This window comes from Cervus canadensis, chromosome 4 (genome assembly GCF_019320065.1).
Source record: "Cervus canadensis isolate Bull #8, Minnesota chromosome 4, ASM1932006v1, whole genome shotgun sequence".
NCBI lineage: Eukaryota > Metazoa > Chordata > Mammalia > Artiodactyla > Cervidae > Cervus > Cervus canadensis.
In genome coordinates, this window is record NC_057389.1 from 28,525,252 (window position 1) to 28,547,343 (window position 22,092).

Consider the following 22,092-nt stretch of genomic DNA (forward strand, 5'->3'; position numbering starts at 1 on the left):
GTATCTCTGCTAAGTATATCATCAAGGAAAAGCAGAACTACTTAATGAATTCAAGAAGAAAACATTTCCCATGACTAAACATGCAAATCAGACTCTAGTGTTTAATGCACATAAAGTCTGTAAAGCCAAAATTTTTGAGCAGTATGCCTTTTGAGGGTTTGTCAGTCTTTATTTTGAAGTTTAACCACAGAAGCAGCCTGGGAAGGAAGCAAACATCTATTAACTGATTGTTATAGACACTGTCCCAGTTATTTCACACATGCTGCTTAATGTAATCCATATACAGACGGAAATGTCCACCCAAAGGCAGAAAGCTTGCAGTGCCAACACACTTTATGTAGAAAAATGTGAACCAAAAAAATAGAGCCACTATTCAGACTGTTTGGGGCGGGGGAAATCATAAACAAGCCTTTATTTCAAAAAACAAAGATGCCCCCTAGTGTTCAAACTCTAGAAAATGTTTGGTTTTGAAAACAATACAAAAAGGTTTAGTTCAAAATAGTGCTTCATGCCTCTCAGGAGAAAGCAGTCTTATTTCTTGAATTAATTTGGCATCATACTTTGCCATAGCATTGAACTATAATCAGCTGAGCAAACATGCTGTTAAAATCATGTTGCCAAATAGGAATTATCAACAAGGCAGTAGATAATTTCTTATTACCTTTACTGCCTTTTGTCATTTTCTGCTATTGCAAAGAAATCACATATGCCCCCATGTATTTTTTTTTTACATAGCCACATACACACTAGATTTATTTCATTTTAGTTCAGCTCAGGTACCTGTAATATTATCTCTTATTTAGAAAAGAAAATATCTAGATGCTTAGAAATAAACATAAGATCTGAAGTGTTCTTAAAGTGTATGAACAGAAATGCCCACACATTGGTTGTAAATTTAATGGATATTTCTGATGAAGTCCATGGTACATGAAGTGGGTATAATAAATTCTCTAGTTCATGCTTTACATGCTAAACCAAACACTGATGCCATCAATAGTTTTGTAAGGCCAGAACTGTTCTCACCTGACGAAGGAGAACCTGATATCACAGCCTCCCGCATAAACACTAGAATATGTCATGGCATATTGATGCAGTGGTACGACAGAAACGTTGCCGTGTGGTCTCGGGACAGTACACCGTGAATATTTCATGTCTCTAAGTACGACATCCCATTTAACACCTACTCTTTCTTTACTTCTGGAAAAAAAAATGCAAGCTATTTCTCATCTGCTTGAATAGCAATCAGTAGCAAAATTCCTTTTTGCTTGCACATTCTGTGAGTTTTCCTAGAAATTTTGTGATTTCCCTCAATCTCACTTAGTTGAAGCAGTTTCAATAAAAGCAACAACAGATAAGTGGTTTATAGCCTTAGCAGTGCAAATAGCCCATCATTTATATAGACAGTTACACACAGTCTATTTTACTATTCCAAATATACTCAGAGCTTCATCTTACAGTTACTTGTACTTTCAAATTTTAAATTTTATTAGATGCTTGCTAATTTTTCTGAGTTTGGTTGCCTAGAGATGCTGCTTCCATCCTTTCTGACTAAATCTGGCCCTGACTTTCTTGGTGTACCCTATTTTTCCACTCAGTTTCCTCCCTGAATAAACCTAACTCTCTAACTTCCCAATGAATCTGTAACAGATTCTCATTTTACTGTAAGATTTGCTTAAGACATTTGAAATACTACAGGTTTAAAACCTTAACAATTGCCAGTGTTAAGAAATAGGAACAACCAATAAGCATGCTTGGTAGCAGGGAATGTGCACATATATTTGTTTGCATATCTGCATACTTTTAACAGTGTATAATTAGAATGAATACTGTAATGTATTCTTCACAATATTACCTAATGTTACTTGACATATGAATGAACTGGAATAATCCTTAGGAAAAAAGGATTCAGGGATTTTTAAAATCCGATTATTCAGGATGTGCATTAAATGAGATGGTCTCTAGAATTAATTATGACTTACCCAGAAAATTTTTCCAACATACCCTTTGAAGTCCTTTCAGAAAAGCTTTAAAGGCTTTTACTGTTTTTAGATTGGCACAATATACCCATTAAAGTCTTTGTCTTTAAAATAATGATTGATGATCTCGCTGTGTTGTTTAAAATTAAATCCAGTTAAATTTTCAGGTCCTAAATTAGACTAGCTGCATCTTAAGGGCTTAGTGGCCATGTGTGGCTAATGGCTGCTATGCCGGACAGCACAGAATAGAACATATCCATCATCACAGACGGTTCTGTGTGCAGTATGATCGACTCACCGATTCTTACTATAAATAACAGTAGCCATAGAAAGCATCCCTGATCTGGGAAGATCCCTGGAAAAGGAAATGGCAACCCACTCCAATATTCCTGCCTGGGAAATCCATGGACAGAGGACCCTGGCGGGCTACAGTCCATGGGGGTCATGAAGAGTCGGACACAATTTAGTGACTGAACAACAACAGATTTCCTATGCCCATTTTGCCATATTCTAGTGTTTTCTACTTTTAGTAAAACATTGGTATCCATTTATCTTCTTGTTTAGTCTTGCTCCTAAATGTCAAATACCAAAGTCTAATTGTCAAAGCCTGTGCATAGTTTGTGGCAGCATGCTGTCATGCCTTGTCGTGGAGATGTGCACGGTTTCTCCTGATGAGTTGGGGGTAGATCCCCTCCCAGCACAGGGTCAGGGTGGGCTCCACTTCACAGATCCTTGTCTATGACTGTTTGGGGTTTGGGGTTTTATTTAGCTTTGCTTTTTGCTGCCACTGTCAAGCTTAAAAGGGAAGACATTTTCTATCAAATTGAATCCCCTTTGTCTTTTCTGGCAGTCTCTGCTTTCATCAACCTACTCACTGTACTCCAACATGGAAAGTGAGTAACATGTCTAATTTAGCTTTTGCAGACTGAATGGAAATTTGAGGCTATTAAATGATTAACAAGTAGATTTTTTCTTGATTGGACCTGTGTTTAAAAGATTAACAATCCTCCTCTTAGGCTCTGGTGACCCATTTTCAGGCCTAGTCATCTACTTTAACTCAAGATCAACATGGGGTTTTGGGTTTAAGCCATAGATCAAACTCTGATGACTTCCAGTCCAGACTTCTGCCAGCTGAACCACTGTCACCCTGCACTCTTCCCTGGGAAATCCTGCTTTCTCCATATTAACAAATCCATCCATATCTAGTCCACACCTTATACCTCATTTCTGATTCCTACACTGCCTTAGGTCATCTGGAGTTCACATGATCTAGTCTCTCTGCTCCCTTTTCAGAAGGTTCATGCCCTCCTTCTGAGGATCATCATTGTTCCTGCTTAAGCCCTTGCAGAATGGACCAAACCCTCTCACTTTATCTGCCTCTTTCCATGAGGCACAATCATTAGTACCACATTAAAAGGAATTCCCTTATTGCCTTGGTCCTCAGTTCAGTTCAGTAGCTCAGTCGTGTCTGACTCTTTGTGACCTGTGAAGTGCAGCACGCCAGGCCTCCCTGTCTATCACCAACTCCTGGAGTTTACCCAAACTCATGTCCATCAAGTTGGTGATGCCATCCAACCATCTTACATCATCCCCTTCTCCTCCTGCCTTCAATCTTGCCCAGCATCAGGGTCTTTTCAAATGAGTCAGTTCTTCACATCAGGTAGCCAAAGTATTGGAGCTTCAGCTTCAGCATCAGTCCTTCCAATGAATAGTCAGGACTGATTTCCTTTAGGATGGACTGGTTGGATCTCCTTGCAGCCCAAGGGACTCTCAAGAGTCTTCTCCAACACCACAGTTCAAAAGCATCAATTCTTTTATAGTCCAATTCTTTTATAGGCACTCAGCTTTTATAGTCCAACTCTCACATCCATACATGACTACTGGGAAAACCATAGCTTTGACTAGATGGACCTTTGTTGGCAAAGTAATGTCTCTGCTTTTTAATATGCTGTCTAGGTTTGTTCAGTTTAAGCTCCAGGAGTTGGTGATGGACAAAGAAGCCTGGCGTGCTGCAGTTCACGGGTTGCAAAAAGTTGGACACGACTGAGCGACTGAACTGAACTGAGGACCAGGGCAAAAGGGAATTCCTTTTAATGTGGTACTAATGATTGTGCCCATGGAAAGAGGCAGATAAAATGAAAAGCTTCTTCCAAGGAGTAAGCGTCTTTTAATATCATGGCTGCAGTCACCATCTGCAGTGATTTTGGAGCCCAAAACAATAAAGTCAATCTATCACTGTTCGCATTGTTTCCCCATCTTCTTGCCATGAAGTGATGGGACAGGATGCTATGATCTTAGTTTTCTGAATGTTGAGTTTTAAGCCAACTTTTTCACTCTCCTCTTTCACTTTCATCAAGAGGCTCTTTAGTTCTTCTTCACTTTCTGCCATAAGGGTGGTGTCATCTGCATATCTGAGGATATTGATATTTCTCCCAGCAATCTTGATTCCAGCTTGTGCTTCATCCAGCCCAGCATTTCTCACGATGTATTCTGCATATAAGTTAAATAAGCAGGGTGACAATATACAGCCTTGATGTACTCCTTGACGTACTGGAGAAGGGAATGGCAAACCGATTCAGTATTTTTGCCTTGAGAACCCCACAATAAAAAAAAAAAAAAGAACCCCACGAACAGTCTGAAAAGGCCCTGGTCCTCAGTTTTTTATAAAACTTATAAAGTACTTAAGAGCTCATACTTACATCTAATCTGGAAACCCCCTTCATCCAGAGACCATTCCATTTGTAGCAGATGCTTCTCCCATGGCAGATGATCTAGAATGTGTTGTCTAAGACAGTGGCCACCAGCGGCTTTAAATAAGTTCAAGTTGAGTCATGTTAAAATTTCAGTTCCTAGCCACGTTTCATGGGCTCAGGTTGCCCCATGTGGCTAGTGGCTTTCATGCTGGAACCACAGATTGTGGAACGTGGCCGCCACTGAGGTAAGTTGTGTTGGGCGGTGCCACTGTAGAACTCTTCCATCACAGTCTGTTCCTCAGGAGTGTGAGGGCACATTGAAGCACTGTTTACAGTAGCCCAGACATTTAGCAACCTAAATGTTCATCGACAGAGGAATGGACAGAAGATGTGGTGCGTATATACAATGGAATATCACTCAGCCATCAAAAAGAATGAAATCATGCCATTTGCAGCAACATGGATGGACCTAGAGACTTTCATGCTGAATGAAATCAGGCAGAGAAGGAGAAATATCATATGACATTCCTTATATGTGGAATCTAAAAAGAAATGATACAAATGAACTTACTTATAAAACAGAAAGAGACTCACAGACTTAGAGAACAAACTTACGGTTGCCAAGGCTGAAGAATGGAGGAAGGGATAGTTGGGGAGTTTAGGATGGACATGTACACACTGCTGTATTTAATTTTTTTCTTAATCTGTGTGTTTTATTGAAGTATAGTTGACTTTCAGGCGCACAGCAGGCGATTCAGGTATACATATACACATATTGTTTCTCAGATTACTTTGCCTTATAAGTTATTACAAAATATCATCTACAGTTCCCTGTGCTATACAGTAAACCTTTGTTGCTTGTTGCATATCTTTTTGTTTTTTTTTAATTAGGAATCTAGCATCTATTCATACTAAGTCACACAAATGGAATCCAAATGTCAAATTTTTTAGTTAGGTAAAAATTCATGTTTTCTAAAATATATATTGTACATACTATTTACATATAGGTGTACAAAAGCTTTTCTACTGTGCTTGATAAAGGCTTGAGAAAGAACAACAAACAAAAAGGAGATGGAGAAATTGGAAAACAAACTAAATGAAATGGGAGCACTGAATATGCAATAGAAAGAGTGAAACAAACTAAATAAAAGTAAAAGATCGTCATATAGTCCAGGTGTTTTTAAACATGGCTGCTCATTAGAAACACATCTGGAGTTTTGGAGAAAAAATAATACCTGGGCCTTATTTAAAGTAGATAACCAACAAGGACCTACGTTATAACACAGAAAACTCTCCTCACTGTTACACGGCAGCCTGGAGAGGAGGGGCGTTTGGGGGAGAATGGATACATGTGTGTGCACAGCTGAACCCCACACTGTCCCCCCGAAACTACCACAACACTGTGAATCAGCTATGAGTGAGTGAAGTTGCTCAGTCGTGTCTGACTCTGCGACCCCGTGGACTGTAGCCCACCAGGCTCCTCCATCCATGGGATTCTAATCAGCTATACCCCAATACAAAATAAAAAGCTTTAAAAAAGTATGAGGGTATATTGACGTCATTATCAGGATAATTGCTCTATTTATCGTTTATAAGACTATGTTTCCAAATTTCTAAAAGCCTCACCTTTACCAGTGGTCAGCCTCAAACCGGCAAGTAGCACTTGACAGCAATGCCCCTCCGTCCACGCAGAAATGCTTGTGGATTGAGATTGGAGCCGGAGTTTCTGGGAAGTTTACATGCTGAAGCATGAGTCAGACTCTTTAAGTACTGATATTTTTTCAGTGCTCTAGCGAGGATTTCTTATGGCCAGCTAGAAGTTCAATGATTAATCCAGCATTTACTGAGCACATTTCTGTGTTTCCAATAAATATATAGTTTTAAGGGGTTTATATTCAATCCTCCCAAAACCCCTTTAAGATTAATACTGTCATGAAGCAGATTTAACAGGTGACGAAACAGGCACCAGGAGGCCAGTGACCTCCCATCTTCACCAAGCGTGTAGGAGACAGAGACTATCCTGTCCCTCATACTCATTTCATATGATTCCACCTTGGGCTCGAGTTTTGCCCTAGTTGTTACAAGGGCCCATAAAACCTGAATCTGGCTAGAAGAAAAAAAGCTAAGGGACCAGGTGGCTTATCAACCCCCAACGCTCAGAGAGAGGACAGGACTGGTTGCTTTCCAAAGGGAAATAGTTAACACTTCAGGACGGTCAATTCTATATAATTTACTCTTTTCCTGCTTTCTAAATTTTTATGGTGTATTAAAAGCTTGTTCATAAAAGGCATTAAAATTCGCAGTTACTATTGTTTACCGAGGGGGATGTCAGTGGCCTGTAGAACTGTTGTTAAAATATGGATTCTTCTCTCCTAGTACTCCCCTAGCATGACAATGAGTGTGTGATCCATTACCAAGTCTCCTCATGGAAACCACAGTGAGTCAGCCCTTCACAGAACTACTACGGAAGAAAATTATTCATCACAGTGTACAGTTAAACAAAGGAATCTCAGTCACACCAAACCAACCTTTTTATTTCCTGCTCTCTCCCCTATTTTGTGAAGAAAGCGGGTCCAAACGTGATTCGAACAACTGTACGGAGCGGCACATTAGAATTGCCCTCAACTGAACTGCAAATGATTATCTGTGTATGTATATGTGTGGGAAAGAGAATGTATCGTATGTGTGTATGTTATATGGACACATGCACATACGTACATTGACCCACAGGACATTGTAAAATACTATCACATGACATCTTAAGTAGAAATGAGTAGGGACTTTTATTCCATCCTTTTTTTCACGTTTACATTTTAATTATTAAAAGTTGCTCCTGCCCCTCCCTGAACTATTTTGTGCTGTGTATATCACTGCTTTATATAAGTTATTTTTTAAGGTGAACTCAGATGTTATGGTTTTGTAAATGTCTGCAATCATGGATAGGAATAAAATCGCTTATTTGAGAGCTTTCATTAAATTGCGTGTGATGCAAGTTATCCTGTGAATGACAACGTGTACTAAGAAAAGAAGTGTGTCTTCATCTTTATGTCAAATCAAACAATTTCTCAGTAACCTTCAGTGAGTATTTTTGTACTTTTTATGTAGGGATAAAACTTCAAATCAACAGAAGCTTAGCTGGGGCCTAACACAGTATATTTCTGCAGTAACTGCTCTAGGTGGAATTCTTGATTTGGCTTAGATGATACAGAAAATCAGTAATTAACCGCAGTTGCTTAGACCATAGCAATAAAGTGCCAGGGGTCATCATATTTTTAGCAACACATTTTCTCTTTAACATGATAAAGCCCCGACATAGTAACTATTTGCTTGAATTAGTCACTTGTCACCAGGAATGCTAGAGCTCAGTTTTTTAATAAGATACTAATGTGAAATGGTGCCTCATTTTTATTCAGACTTCTTGTGAACATTTTCACATAGACACTGCAAAGAGATACATTCAAATGATTGAGGCTTTTAGCACAAGGGAGAAGGAAAATTTTAATCACACCCCAGGGGTTCTGGAGTGCCGCTTCTCTACCCAAGTATCTCACTAGTGGCAGAATTGACTGTGTGTCCCTGCTCACTGGCAGCAAAGCAGATGCTGTGTTCCCAGGATATAGGACTTTTATTAGAGAGAAATTATTGTAGTCATTGACATTAGTCATATATATCTACTTCGTATAACTGTTCAGAAAACATCAGAAAATTTAAACAAAACACTTCCTTTATGAAAACACATTGCTCTGTGGCCCTTTCCAGATCTTTTGAGCTTCCCGTCTTCCATCATACATATAAACACCGAAGTCCTAATAGAAAAGTGTGAAGACCGACTTTAGACTCTGAAAGCTAAGATGCTGATCCTTCCTGTTAAAATTGTAAACAACTATATATCCAAACTCAAGAGATTTTGAAAAGCATTGTTTAATCTCAGGTAAGGGGCATCCATCTTTCTGGAGGCAAATGGTCTCTAAAGTGACACTTTGGCATTATATTTACTAGTCATTGATCCTAGATGACTTACTTCTCTCAAATCCACGAGGATTTATTCCTTCTGAAAATAAAGATTTTTGCCTGTGCATGACAGGGGTGCTAGGCAGAACTATTAAAAGGGAAAAAGGAAGTTGAATTAAAATTTATGTTCCAGATTTAAACTAATCAAACTAGTTGCCATTAATCACACATTGTGCAGAGGCTAGGGCTGCAGACTGGAGAACAGCGTCAAGCTTTCAAGCTGCAGAGAGGCTTTCATGAAAAATTCAGACCGCAGGGTCTTTAACTCAAGCCCGGGTAACCTGGAGATGACACCTTGTACAGATACGTGAATTTTCCAAGGATAATTTTAATTTTCACTTTGTGATAGTTGTATGAACACCGATGGTCTTGAGATAGCTTAACCTTATAATGCTAGAATTTTGAAAACTTTTGTTCACTCTTTTCTCCATTGTTACTGATCTTGAATTTCTTTTATTTGCCTTCTAAGAAGGTATTGTTTCTTATTATCAAAGAATCGTGAGCATGATTTTACTTGCTCTCATTTTGGGGGTAATACTGGATGTGGATGGCAATATGAGTCCCATTATTTCTAGCCTATTTGGTAAAAAAAAAAAAAAGTAAAAACCAAGGTATAGCAATCAATTCAGCTTAAGTATTTCTTTTTCTCTTAGAACCCAGATTAAAAATAGCTAGTTTTTTAAATTCCTGAAACAGTTGAAAATTTGAAGAAACTGGATTCAAGAAAACCAGAAAATAAGGATACTTAATTCTAACATCAAATAATTTTCTCATCTACCAAATGGAAAACAGTATATCTGTATATTAATTTTGTTTAGGTGTTGAATCATTTAAACCTTATCCTTTTCTCTTTTCACCTATGTTTTCCATGCATTTGTGTTGATGTTTATGTATACTACCCTTTCCTGAGTTACTTTTAACATTTCATCTCACAGTAACATTAGCAATTCTTGTCTACATTGAACATATAAAATACATGTGTAATATAAAAATAAATAGGTGAAAACATTAATTCTTATCACTCTGCTTTGCGTTCTGCCTAACTCACCATAGTTGAAAATATATGTCAAGTTATTTCTAAGGTATGTATGTCTTTAATCAGCTGTCTTTGTTATAGCAGAATTGCACTTGGGAACAGAGTCTGGAGGTACCATTGATCTGGTAATAACCCACAGCTTTGATGGGTAGATGTTAGTGCTTCTTTCCAAGTGTTCCAGTTTGGACTCAGTTTCTGATGAACAGGAATTACGTAGCTAAAAATCTGAGGTTAAGATTTTTCTATGGCCAGAAAATTAATAAATCTGCTCTGTGAGTCGTGGAAAGTGCCTACAACAATCATTTCTCTCCAGGAATAAAATAGCGAAAATGTCCATTTCTTTTTTTTATGATTCTCTAAGTTCTCTGAACTCTATTGCATTTCATAGGCTCATTCAGTTCACATTCTTCCTGTGGTTTGAAAGAGCAAATGAAAATAAAGGAGTTCAGTTTGGGACATGAGGAAGCCCTACATCTGTCCATACCTTTTCTCTGTCATTTCATTCTGAGAATACATAGCAAAGCATTTAGTACTGAGCCCTTGGCAAAGAGTTTTCCACAGTCCTTAATGCCATGAAGTCTTGAATGGCCTTTTTTTTTCATGCCTCCCTCCCAATCTCGCATCCTCCAGTAGAAATAAAAAGTGAACATTTTTACCTTCTCAGCCCTTACAGTTTTCTTCTTCATACAGTATACAGTTTTCCCAGGGGAAAAAAATTGCAGTTTCCACTTTTAGATTGTCACTGTTAATTGTGTCAGTGAACCATACCTTGAGAAATACTGGAAAGGTGAACCACTATCAACACGCTTCCATTTGGCATATTAAACGTGTGTGTGTGTGTGTACATGTGTGCTGAGAGTAGCAGTGTGAAGTTTGCTCACAAAACACTTGCACTATGACTTGGATTGTGCTGTAGCCCAACTGGTAACTATCAATTCCTCCCTTTGGTTGTGTTGGTTGTGTTTTATTTCAATGGTAAAGATTAGCTGATTTAAGTCATTTGGGGTGGACAGAGTAATGCAAAATGTAAACGGATGGCCTCGCCCGCTTCACATCCAGTGCTAGCTTGTCCACCTTAGGCTTTCTTACGGAGGCACTGCATCTAAAGGTAAGAGCATGGGGACCACCTAATCCTCGGTCACCTCACTGCCATGAATTGTGCAATAAGTACAGTCTTTCAATGTAGACATTTGTTTAGAAGAAAATTGAATTGAAATTCATCTAGTTCACCACAAGTGTCAAGTTTACCCATGGACTGTAATTCAGACTGAAAGGAAGGACCTACAGATGAAAACACCTGAGACCTCTTTAATTTCTTTTCTGAACTTTGCGCTAAAGAGAAATTCTGAATTGATGAAGTCTCCTAAGGAGTATTTCCTCTAAGTTCCCCATGTTAACTTAGTATAATGGTCTTCCTGAATAGAAGAAAAATAATTTCTATAAGTAGTTTAATGTAAATACTTTTGCTGTCTACAATCTTAAATATGTAGACAAATATATAGATACTGTAAAGTTTCAAGTGGGATTAAGTCTTTTCATGTATAGAATTACAGTTTATCCTCCACCACCACCCCTTGTGGATTTACTGTCTTCAGGACTGGACTCACTTCGACTATCTCAGTCATTGAAATGTAATATTTTCCTGGAAATATTTGGCATTTCCATTTTTTAAGTGAGATGTAATTAGCATGACAAAGGCAAGTATTAATATTCCTAGAAAAAAGTATTTATTCCCAGAACTTATTTGCAGTTAACGTTAAAACTTTATCCCACTTTCTCTTTTGTGTATGCAACATGACCTCAGTATATTGCCCAGAAAATGAAATTTGGATTCTTCATAGTGTTCTCAGAACACAAGACAATGTGTTATTATCTAAATTACCATCATGTCCTGACAGGTAAATGCAATTAATCATCTACTTATTAGCAAACAATTCAAATAACCTTTCGGTTTACATAATTTGAAAGTAAATCCACTTTAACCTTAGCAACACCTTAGAAATGCTTTTAACATAAACAACAGGTTCAAATATGTTTGTGACTTTCTGTTGTCTTTCAGAATAATTACTTTCCATGCATTGAAACAATTAAACTTAGCAGAAGTTATATGTTATAATGAATAAAGAACATGGTGTTGTTTCAAGCATGAATGGACAAGTCTTTACAAAGAAGATTCTTTTATAGCCATCAGCTTATTGTATTGTTTAACTGTGATTTTACGATTTTAAGATGTTTTCTTACTACATGTATTTAAATGTTACTTATAATGTCTTCCTGGAAAAACAATTATTTGTAAGGTTTTTATAAATGCACAATTAATGTATAAATATAGTTGGAATCTGGGATGACTCTTCGTAATCTACTATTTTTCATTCTACCATGGCCACCAGCTACCTGACACATTTTGTAAATGTAGCATCTTCCTGTGTGTGTGTGTGCATACACATGCACGCACACATGTGCATTAGTACATTTTCAAATGGATTTATCTCTCCTTGTTTTTGTAAAAATATTTGAGCTGTTCATGTAGTGGGAAAGGTTGCCGTAAGGATGCACATAAATATCCATTAATTTCACACATTTTCACATTTAATGTTAAAAATGCAGTATTTCATTTACAGTTTCTACCTTTTCATTGCTAGACTATTATTGAAAAAGTAAAGGAAATTGTTCATATAAAACTAGCACAAATGCTTTCTGAATGATAAGAATTGTAACTAATATGGACATCTGTGTCTCTAATTGAATTAGACATTCTGCTTTATGTAAAACCCAGCAGTCTTGTATCAAAGAATTTATTTATATGCATTTGAATAGGTTATGATGAGTGGCTAGCTTTATATAGTCAGATAACTAAACTTTGACTACCAAAAAGTAATATTATTAGCAAAATTAATGGATAAAAGTTCAGTATTTTATTCCAAGTAGGATTACACATAATGCAAAAATCTGAAGTTATTATGCACATAATTCATGTAACATTATGCTTCTTCTCAAGTACATCCATCTTTCTAATGAATTACACAGATTGTCGCCTCAGTTCACTGTGAGCATTTATTTACCCACAGAAAAATTCTGAAGTAGGTTCTCTGCACAGCTCTATAGATAAGAATATAGAAGGAGGATGGTGTATAATTGAGGTTAAAAATAATTCATCCTAGGTATCAGTGGAAATATATAAATTATTTTTTCAATAAATTCTTAAATACTGTTTCTGTAGTATTTAAGAGGATTTAAATGTTAATTATTTCTAGCATTATGGTTTTGATCCAAATGGGGGCTTCTAGTTCAGTGATGCCACACATTTGTACATGGTGTTTAGAGAGGAAAAAACTAAATCCCACTGGTCAGACACCTTACTGAGCTAAAGGTTACCTCAAGTAACTTATTAAAATGACAATTTTAGCAAGGTGTCTGGATTTCTGGCAGATGGAAGGTGGGTAGCAAAGCAAGAGAAGAGTCCTTGGATTTAAAACACCCAGAGTCCTGTAACGGAGAACGTTTCTCAAGTTGTTATTTAAACTATTTCTGACGGTGTGAAAGTGGCTGTTAATGGCCGTAGCATCATGTAGGTTCAGAACAAGAGAAACAGATAGACAGAAGTCAGTAGAATTAGTTTAGTTTCTCCTCAGCTCCTTCTGGTGAGTGAGATAACAGTAAAAGAGTAGGAAAGGAAGGGTGAGGAGCTGGATGCACACCCAGTCCCACACAGTAAGACTCATCAAGTATCCCCATAGCTCCGTGTATCCTTCAAGGTAAAAGAAACCCTGTCCATCTAGAAAGGCATAAAAATTAAAAAGAAATTATACAAGTTTTATTCCCTACAAAAACTGTCTGATCAAAAATATGGTAGTGCTTTTTAGAAAGCCCTCAAGTCAATAGTCTTCACACATACAAGTGTTTATCTGTCTCATTCAGTTTGCAAAGTCTCCCTTGAAGTCTGTAGGGCTCAGCGTGGCTACAGTTGCATTTCTCAAATTTTCCTCATGTGATTGTATCTTTGCATTTTACAGCACATAATTCCTGATGGTAATAGGAAGGCAGGTCTTGATATCTACTCATGTCACATGGAAAACTTTGCTTTTAAGTGTACTTACAATATAATCTTGGTTATCACATAAAATAGAAAAATTTAAATACAATGTAAAAGAATTCAGTGTTTCTTGTTTTTGTAAATATTGTTTCAGGAAAAGAAATAGTTTAAGAATTGAAAAGTCAAAAGTATTCTTTTGACAGTCTTATTGGTGCTCACTGTTTCGTCATCAAGTTAGTCATTATTCACTTGTGACTGAAGGGATGTTACACATATTTAATAGTCTCAAAATTGTTCTAACAGAACATATGTATAAATCATTGAAAGTAATACTCATTTTAATTTTGAGAACTCAGCATAGTATTTCAACAAGCAGTTACTAGCCAAATGTCATATATTTAATTTATCTATGAGAAGTATTACCTAGGTACAATTTTTCGTTCAATTGAAAAACCTCCAGAGAACTGAATTTATACCCATTGAAAAAGACAATACAATGAACACTTAACAAAGATAATAAGCCATGTATGAAAGTGTTACTTGAAAATAGAGCACCAGCAATTGCAAGAGATACATCTCACCATAGAAGTTCTCAAACTAATACTCAATTCAAAATTGAAATGCTCAGTGTAAAAGTTAATAAGAAATTTATTGACCCCAATAACCAAATCAAAACCAACATAGGAACCATATCTAGTTTGACCATAGGTGGATTAATAAGACCACTATCTTATTTCTAAGATAATTATCTCCACAAAAATCAGACCATAACCAAATTCTCAATATCGAGACATCAGTGTTTAAAATTCAGTCCACTTAAGCAAAAATTCCTTTTGAAATAGGCAACACAGTCTTCGTTTCTTCCCAAAAAAGAGTAATGCTGAAAGAATTCTGATTGTAAAACTACATGGTCCAGTGAAACTCAGTTTAGAGTGTAAGGCATTTGAAGTTCAAATCTCTACAGAACATGTATGCTACAAGTATCTCTAAAATGAACTCTCAGAGGGGAGGTGATCTGGGGTGACTAGAAGTCTGGGAAACTGTCACTGGTTACTTCTCAGGTGACTTAAAACCTTGTTTAATAAGGCATCCACTACTGTATTTTCAAGTTTTAGAAAGATTTGCATAGTGTTTCTGTGTACAAGAGTTACTGAACTGTGCATCTGCAAAAATGAATAACTAATATCAACCTTTCTCCCTTCACATAACAAGAAACAATTTTGTTGTTTTGCTCTGGCAGTCAGCACTTTGGAAAACATGAAATGTAGATTGCAAAAGTGTCTGTTCCAGATTACTTCAACCTTCATTTGAAACCTGTTTAAAATAAAATATCTTTCTGGTTCACTTGGCAGTATTATTTCTCAAGTTTGCCATGACATGAGTTCTTGCACTGGGTCTCAGAAATTGAGGTCCCCACTTATGCATTAAAGAGGCACTGGAAATGTACAATCCTATCCTGCTGAAGAGGAGTTTTGGGGCAGACAGATAATTAAATCACATATATTTTCCATTTGTGTTGCACAAATAGATGTTCTTACTCCTAATAAGTAGGAAATTGGCATTTACCAGAATCACTTAACTGCCACATAAACTTCAGAAGTAAATGCATACAGTTAATCCCTAACCTATTGTGGTGGATTTCCTCCCACTAAAGACAAAAATTTATGCTATAGGCTTTATATTACAGATTGCTTTGTGGTGGATGTTGATTCTGCTTGCCAAAAATAAGCTTTATGATTCCAACTGCTTTCAGATATAAATGCCAACAATTAAAACACTTCAAATCTATTTCTGGCATAAAAACACATACACAAAAGAGAGGACTCAACCAAAAGAACTGTGAGAAATACCTAAGTAATTTGGGACTTGGAGAGAGCCCCAAATATATGTGCTAACAGTAATTTATTAACATATTTCAACTTGCAAACTCTATGGGGGTAAATGCTTATTTTACAAATAGAATTTCTGTTTTACCATTTGATTAAAAGTTGAAAATCAACATAAATATTCAGAATGTGTTTAGAGTTCAAGACATTTCTTAGTTACTTGGACATGAATTTTTGTTTTTGGTGATTATGTTAAAAGAATATATTGAAAAAATTTGGACTTCATTACAAGAAATCAGACATCTGAAAGGTTCAGATCTAGATGGCAGAGTACGAGGATGTGAAGCTCACCTCCCCTGATGAATACATCAAAGATACCTCTACATGTGAGACAGTTTTCACTACAAACTGGCCGAAGGACTCCTGTACAACCAAGGCTCTAAGACAGACACAGGTAATCAGGTAGGAAGAGAAGGAAAGCAATAGGATTGGAACCTGTGCCACTGGGAGGGGACGCAGAGGAAAAGGGGGAATATGTAGGGAAGGGCGGAACCTACTCTGGGGAGTGAACGGTTGGAGCCACAGATTGGGCCCTTCAGTGCTGGGGTCCTGCTTGGAGGAGACAAGTCCCCTCAGCCAGCTGGAGGACCGCTAGGACGAACAGGAGAGCCGTGGAGAGCCCGAACTCTCCTGGGAAGGAGCGCCCATTCGCTGCCTTGACCCTGAGGCAGGACAGAGAGAGGTTCACTCCGGAGACTGCTGGGCTTCCTGCAGCCACCTTGCTGCACCGGCCACCCTGAACTAAGCCAACACTCCGGCCCTACTCACATCCCTCCCCAGCGCAGCACAGGATCTGGAGGAGCCACGACCAGGGGAGAACCGTGACCCGGCCCCCGGGTGGGAGGGCAGTGCCCGTGGTTAGCGGTCACACAAGCGGCGCATCACAACACGCCGAGGTCTCTGACGGTGGCCGCTCCACCCCCGCTCGCCCCCAGCACACGCCAAGAGTCAGCATGGGCCCTGCCCGTCCTCTGGAGCAGTTCTCCGCAGGGAAGGGGCAGTGGAGGCCGGGGGCAGTGACGGGCGGTGAGGGACAGAGGGGACTTCCGTGGAGGCTGCATCTAAGTCGAGTGAAGGAAGCCACTGAGGATGCCTGTGAAGGCCGCACACGGGAGGAAACTCAGGCCCCTGTCAGCAGAGGGCAGGTCTGAGAACCTGCACAGGCCTCACCTAATTCGGCACTCCCCACGCTGGGGCAAGGGTCACAGTGAGGGGAGAGGAACAGAACCAGCTCAGACCCAGCTCTTGGACTTCTGACAAGCCCCCAGGGCCTAGGGCAGTGACAGCCGCTGCGCAAAGGGGAAGTCACACCCAGCACCGCTCTAGCCACCCATCTCTAGCCCCACCACGTACTGAGGCGATAGCTACAGCAGACCCTGAAGAAAGGTGTGACTTCCATCCCCGTCTCATCTAGCTCATCCACCAAAGGTACTGGCACACCAGTTCTTATGCTCCCACGTAAGAACACCCCTTCAAGACCACAGTAGCTGACTGTTTCACCTAAACTCGTAGAGGCAGAGAAATTAAGCAAAAGTCCAGAGGAACTACTCTCAATTGAAACAGCAAGAGAAACCCCCTCAAAATAATGTAACAGAAATAAACAATTTATCAACTAAAGAACACAAAACATGAGTAATATTTGAGTAATATTAACTGAGTTAGAGAAAAGACTTTGATGCACACGGTGAACACTTTAACAAAGTACTAGAAAATAAATACCTGATCAGAAATGAGGAATTCAACAGCTGAAATAAAAAACACACTAAAAGAAATGAATAGCAGATTGACACAGAAGAACACATAAGTGACATGGAAATAGAACAGTGGTAATCACCCAACCAGAATATCTTTAAAAAAAAAATTTTTTTTTAAGTGAGAACAATTTAAGAGCTCTCTGGTATAACGTTAAGCATACCAACATTCACATTGCTCCAGAGAAGAGAGAAAAAGGAATCAAAAATGTATTTGAGGAAATTATGACTAAAAAATTCCCCCAAATCAAGAAGGAAACAGATATCCGGGTACGGGAATCACAGAGGGTCCCAAAAAAGATGAACTCAGACCCACATCAAGACATAACAGAATCAAAATAGCAAGAGAGACCAAGTTCTAAAGGCAGCAAGAGAGAAGACAAGAGTTGTACACAAGGGAATCCCCACAAGGCTATCCGCTGATTTCTCTGCAGAAACTTTGTGGGCCAGAAAGGAGTGGCATGATACATTCAAAGTTATGAAAAAGAAAAACATAACCTAGGTGACTAAACCCAGCAAGATTACCATTTACAATAGAATGAGAGATGAACTTCTCAGATAAGGAAAGACTAAAAGGGTTGATCAACACTAAATCTACCCTAAAAGAAAAGTCACAGGATCTTATGTAAGAGGAAAAGAGGCAAGTATCTATGGGAAAAGGAAATTTCCTTGAGGAAAGGCAAATATATTATAAGGACTGAGGATCAACCACTTAACCATGAAAATTAAAAGACACAAAGTATAAAATCAACTACAACTAAATAAAACTTACAGCGAAGGAAACCACTGACAAAAAAGTCAGCCTATCAATGGGGAGAAATTATTTGCAAATGTGACTAATGAGTAAATTTCAAAATATATGAATAGCTCATACAATGCAACATTGAAACCACCCAACTTAAAATTGGGCAGAAGACATGAACTGACATTTTTTCTGAAGAAGACATAGAGATGGCCAACAGGCACATGGAAAGATGGTCAACATCGCGAATCAGAGGCATGTAAATAAATCAAAAGGATAATGAGACAGAACCTCACACCTGTCAGAATACTTAACATCAAAAAATCTACAATAATATTGGCAAGGATGTGGAGAAAAGGAACCTGTCATACACTGTTGGTGGAAATGTAGATGGTACAGTCACTGTGGGAAATCGTATGAATGTTCTTAAACTAAAATAAAACTGCCATGTGATCTAGCAGTTCTGCTCCTGGTATACATCCAGAAAAGATGATAAAACTAATATGAAAAGATACACTCACCCTAGTGTTCATAGCAGCACTACTTCCAGTAGCCATGATATGAAAGCAACACAAGTTAAGTGTCCATCAAGAGACAAATGGAGGAAGAAGAGGTAGAATATACATACAATGTTGTACTGTTGTTTAGTCACTAAATCATGTCCATGGACTGTAGCCAGCCAGGCTCCTGTGTCCATGGGCGTTCCCAAGCAAAAATATTAGTGTGGATTGCCATTTCCTCCTCCAGAGGGTCTTCCTGACCCAGAGACTGAAGCTTCATCTCCTGCATTGGCAGGCAAATTCTTTACCACTGAGTGACCTGGGAAGCCACCACCATGTTGTATTATTGAAACATAAAAATGAATGAAATTCTGCCATTTGTCATAATGGAGATGAACCTACAGAATATTATGCCTAGTGAAATGTTAAGACAGAGAAAGACAAATAGTACGTGATATCACTTATATACTGAATCTAAAAAATAATACTAATGAATGTACATAGCAAAGCAGAAATACTCACAGATATAGAAAATAAACTAGTGATGACCAGTAGGATGGGAAAAGGAGCATGCTAGGGGACATAGATCAAGAGATACAAACTACTATGAATAAAATAGATAAGCAAGAAGTATGTGTTGTACAGCACAGGGAAACACAGCCATTATCTTGTAATAACTTTTACTGGAGTATAATCTGTAAAAATACTAGATCACTATGTGGGACATCTGAAACTAATATAATATTGTAAGTCAAGTATATTTCAGTAAGAAGATATTAGAGATCTAAAAGAACTGGGTTTTTAAGGTGTTTGTATATAGAACTGTTTCAACTGGAAAGCATAATCTGCACATTTCTAAGAAGCAAACAGAATCAGATTAGTTTCCCATTAGTTCAACTTTATCATCCTGAGACATTTAGCCAGCATACAGAGATGAGAAGCTGGCTGTGTGAAGTTACTTTGACCTTTACATTGTAGTAGAGATGAGACCAGAGGAGTCTTGCTGCAAACAACCAAGACATTTATCTGCCAGGTCGGTTCCTCTGTCTTCCTGTGGGATAATTCCATCCATTTATGCAACCTGAGCACACTCCTTTTCCTGCAGTTAAAGTTTGACAGATTCTGCCTTCATTACAAAAACTCTTATTTTTCAAGTCATGTTTAAGGCAAAGAGGATGAATTAAGATGGGGGTATGAGGGTTTCACTGGTGGCTCAGTGGCAAAGAATCTGCCTGCCAATGCAAGAGACGTGGGTTCGATCCCTGATCCAGGAAGATCCCACATGCTAAGGAGCAACTAAGCCTGAGAGCCACAACTGCTGAGTCCATGTGCAACAACCACTGAAGCCCGAGTGCCGAGAGCCCGTGCTCTGGAACAAGAGAAGCCACGACAATACGAAGCCCTCACACAGCTTCTAGAGAGTAGGCCCCCTCACTGAAACTGGAGAAAAGCACTCCCAGCAGTGAAGACTCAGCATACCCTAAAACAAAATAAATAAATAAAATGATTAAAAAATAGGGGTAAGAGAATGGAAACTTCAAGAAGGGGACTTAAAATCTATTTTCCTTTCATAATAGAAGAGTACATAGAAAGGTACAGGTCAATGAAGAAATTAGTTATCCAAGCAAAGAGCCTCTTGATGAAGGTGAAAGAGGAGAATGAAACAGCTGGCTTAAAACTCAACATTCAGAAAACTAAGATCATGGCATCTGGTCCCATCACTTCATGGCAAATAGATGGGGAAACAATGGAAACAGTGGCAGACTTTACTTTCTTGGGCTCCAAAATCACTGCAGATGGTGACTGCAGTCATGAAATTAAAAGACGCTTGCTCCTTGGAAGAAAAGCTATTGACAAACCTAGACAGCCTATTAAAAAGCAGAGGCATTACTATGCCGACAAAGGTCCATCTAGTCAAAGCTATGGTTTTTTCCAGTAGTCATGTATGGATGTGAGAGTTGGACCATAAAGAAAAGCTGAGCACTGAAGAATTGATGCTTTTGAACTGCAGTGTTAGAGAAGACTTCTGAGGGTCCCTTGGACAGCAAAGACATCAAACCAGTCAATCCTAAAGGAAGTCAGTCCTGATTATTCATTGGAGGACTGATGCTGAAGCTCCAATACTTTGGCCACCTGATGCAAAGAACTGACTCATTGTAAAAGACCCTGATGCTGGGAAAGATTGAAGGCAGGGGAAGAAGGGAACGACAGAGGATGAGATGGTGGGATGGCATCACCAACTCAATGGACATCAGCTTGAGTAAACTCCAGGAGTTGGTGATGGACAGGGAAGCCTGGCATGCTAGAGTCCATGGGGTTGCAAAGAGTTGGAACCAACTGAGCAACTGAACTGAACTGAAGCATGCATTATCGTGATCAAATGAAATCTAACATGTTTAATCAGAAATTTCTCTAACTTTTGTAAGTAGAATTACCTTAAATCATGTCTATATGTCTCTCTATCTCATTTGGGAGTTCTGTTATCTCTAGTACCTACAATTAGTCCTTGTAATTAAGATATATGTAGAATTTTACAAGTTAATGTACCTTCATAAATAGTTATTAGTTTAAAAAGGATTAATGTGGTTCTGGAAACAACTGCTTTATTCCTTAAGGAGTAACTCTGGCACTGGTAAGAACAGATTCCAATCTTTTCTGAAACATTATTAAGACAAAAAAAAAGACTCCAGGAAAACGTAATTAACTAAAAGCCAGCTGATACAAATCTTATACTACTATGGCAAGTGGTAATGGCACCTCACAATCACTGTAATCTTTCCTGTAATGAATGATTACAATTTGATTAAAGAATTCCATTTCTCCATTAAGCAGTCTTTCAAGATGTTTTGCTTCAGGGCTAACTACTCTCCTCTCGGCTACCACAAGACCCATTATTTACATTCAAGCCCATCATTTATACTCAGTTAACAGTAATCTTCCTTGACCTCTTCCTACTCATACCCCTTCCCCATGGGTCCCTTGAGTCCTGTTACAGGAGCAGTGTTAACAAACACGTACCACCGAATCTGCAACAGGTGGTCCCTCAGTCAATGTAGCACACATTAGCAGCCTACTCAGAATGAAGCTTGGAGAAGGCAATGGCAACCCACTCCAGTGTTCTTGCCTGGAGAACCCCAGGGACTGCGAAGCCTGGTGGGCTGCCGTCTATGGGGTCGCACAGAGTCAGACACGACTGAAGCGACTTAGCAGCAGCAGAATGAAGCCCCACTGCCTGCCTCGCTTGTACCAGCCCCCAGTCTCCGTCAGCGCCCACGGTGATCCATGAAACTTTTAGCTGTTGTAAGTTTTACCCCAACTTCTTTAGTTTGCATTGTGTCCATTTGGTGTTTGTTTTTCAGGGTGTTTTTCCCTCTTATTTCATGTTACGTAGGCATGTGATCCTTGAAGACCCTGAGTTCACTCTGGTTTCTTTATTCCACATACTGTAGCACTGAGACAAATAT

The 22,092-nt window shown here is 38.7% G+C and overlaps 1 protein-coding gene across 4 annotated transcripts in view; it reads left to right on the plus strand.

The window, feature by feature from the left end:
• The window catches only part of SSBP2 (single stranded DNA binding protein 2), a 297,991-nt gene extending 290,345 nt beyond the window's left edge, over positions 1-7,646 (plus strand). For all 4 annotated transcript variants that reach the window (XM_043464737.1, XM_043464734.1, XM_043464738.1 and 1 more), the window contains one exon: positions 7,046-7,646. In XM_043464737.1, the coding sequence (XP_043320672.1) occupies positions 7,046-7,075 (30 nt within the window). In that variant the 3' untranslated portion in view covers positions 7,076-7,646. The remainder of the gene's footprint in view (positions 1-7,045) is intronic.
• The last annotated feature ends 14,446 nt before the right edge of the window (positions 7,647-22,092 follow it).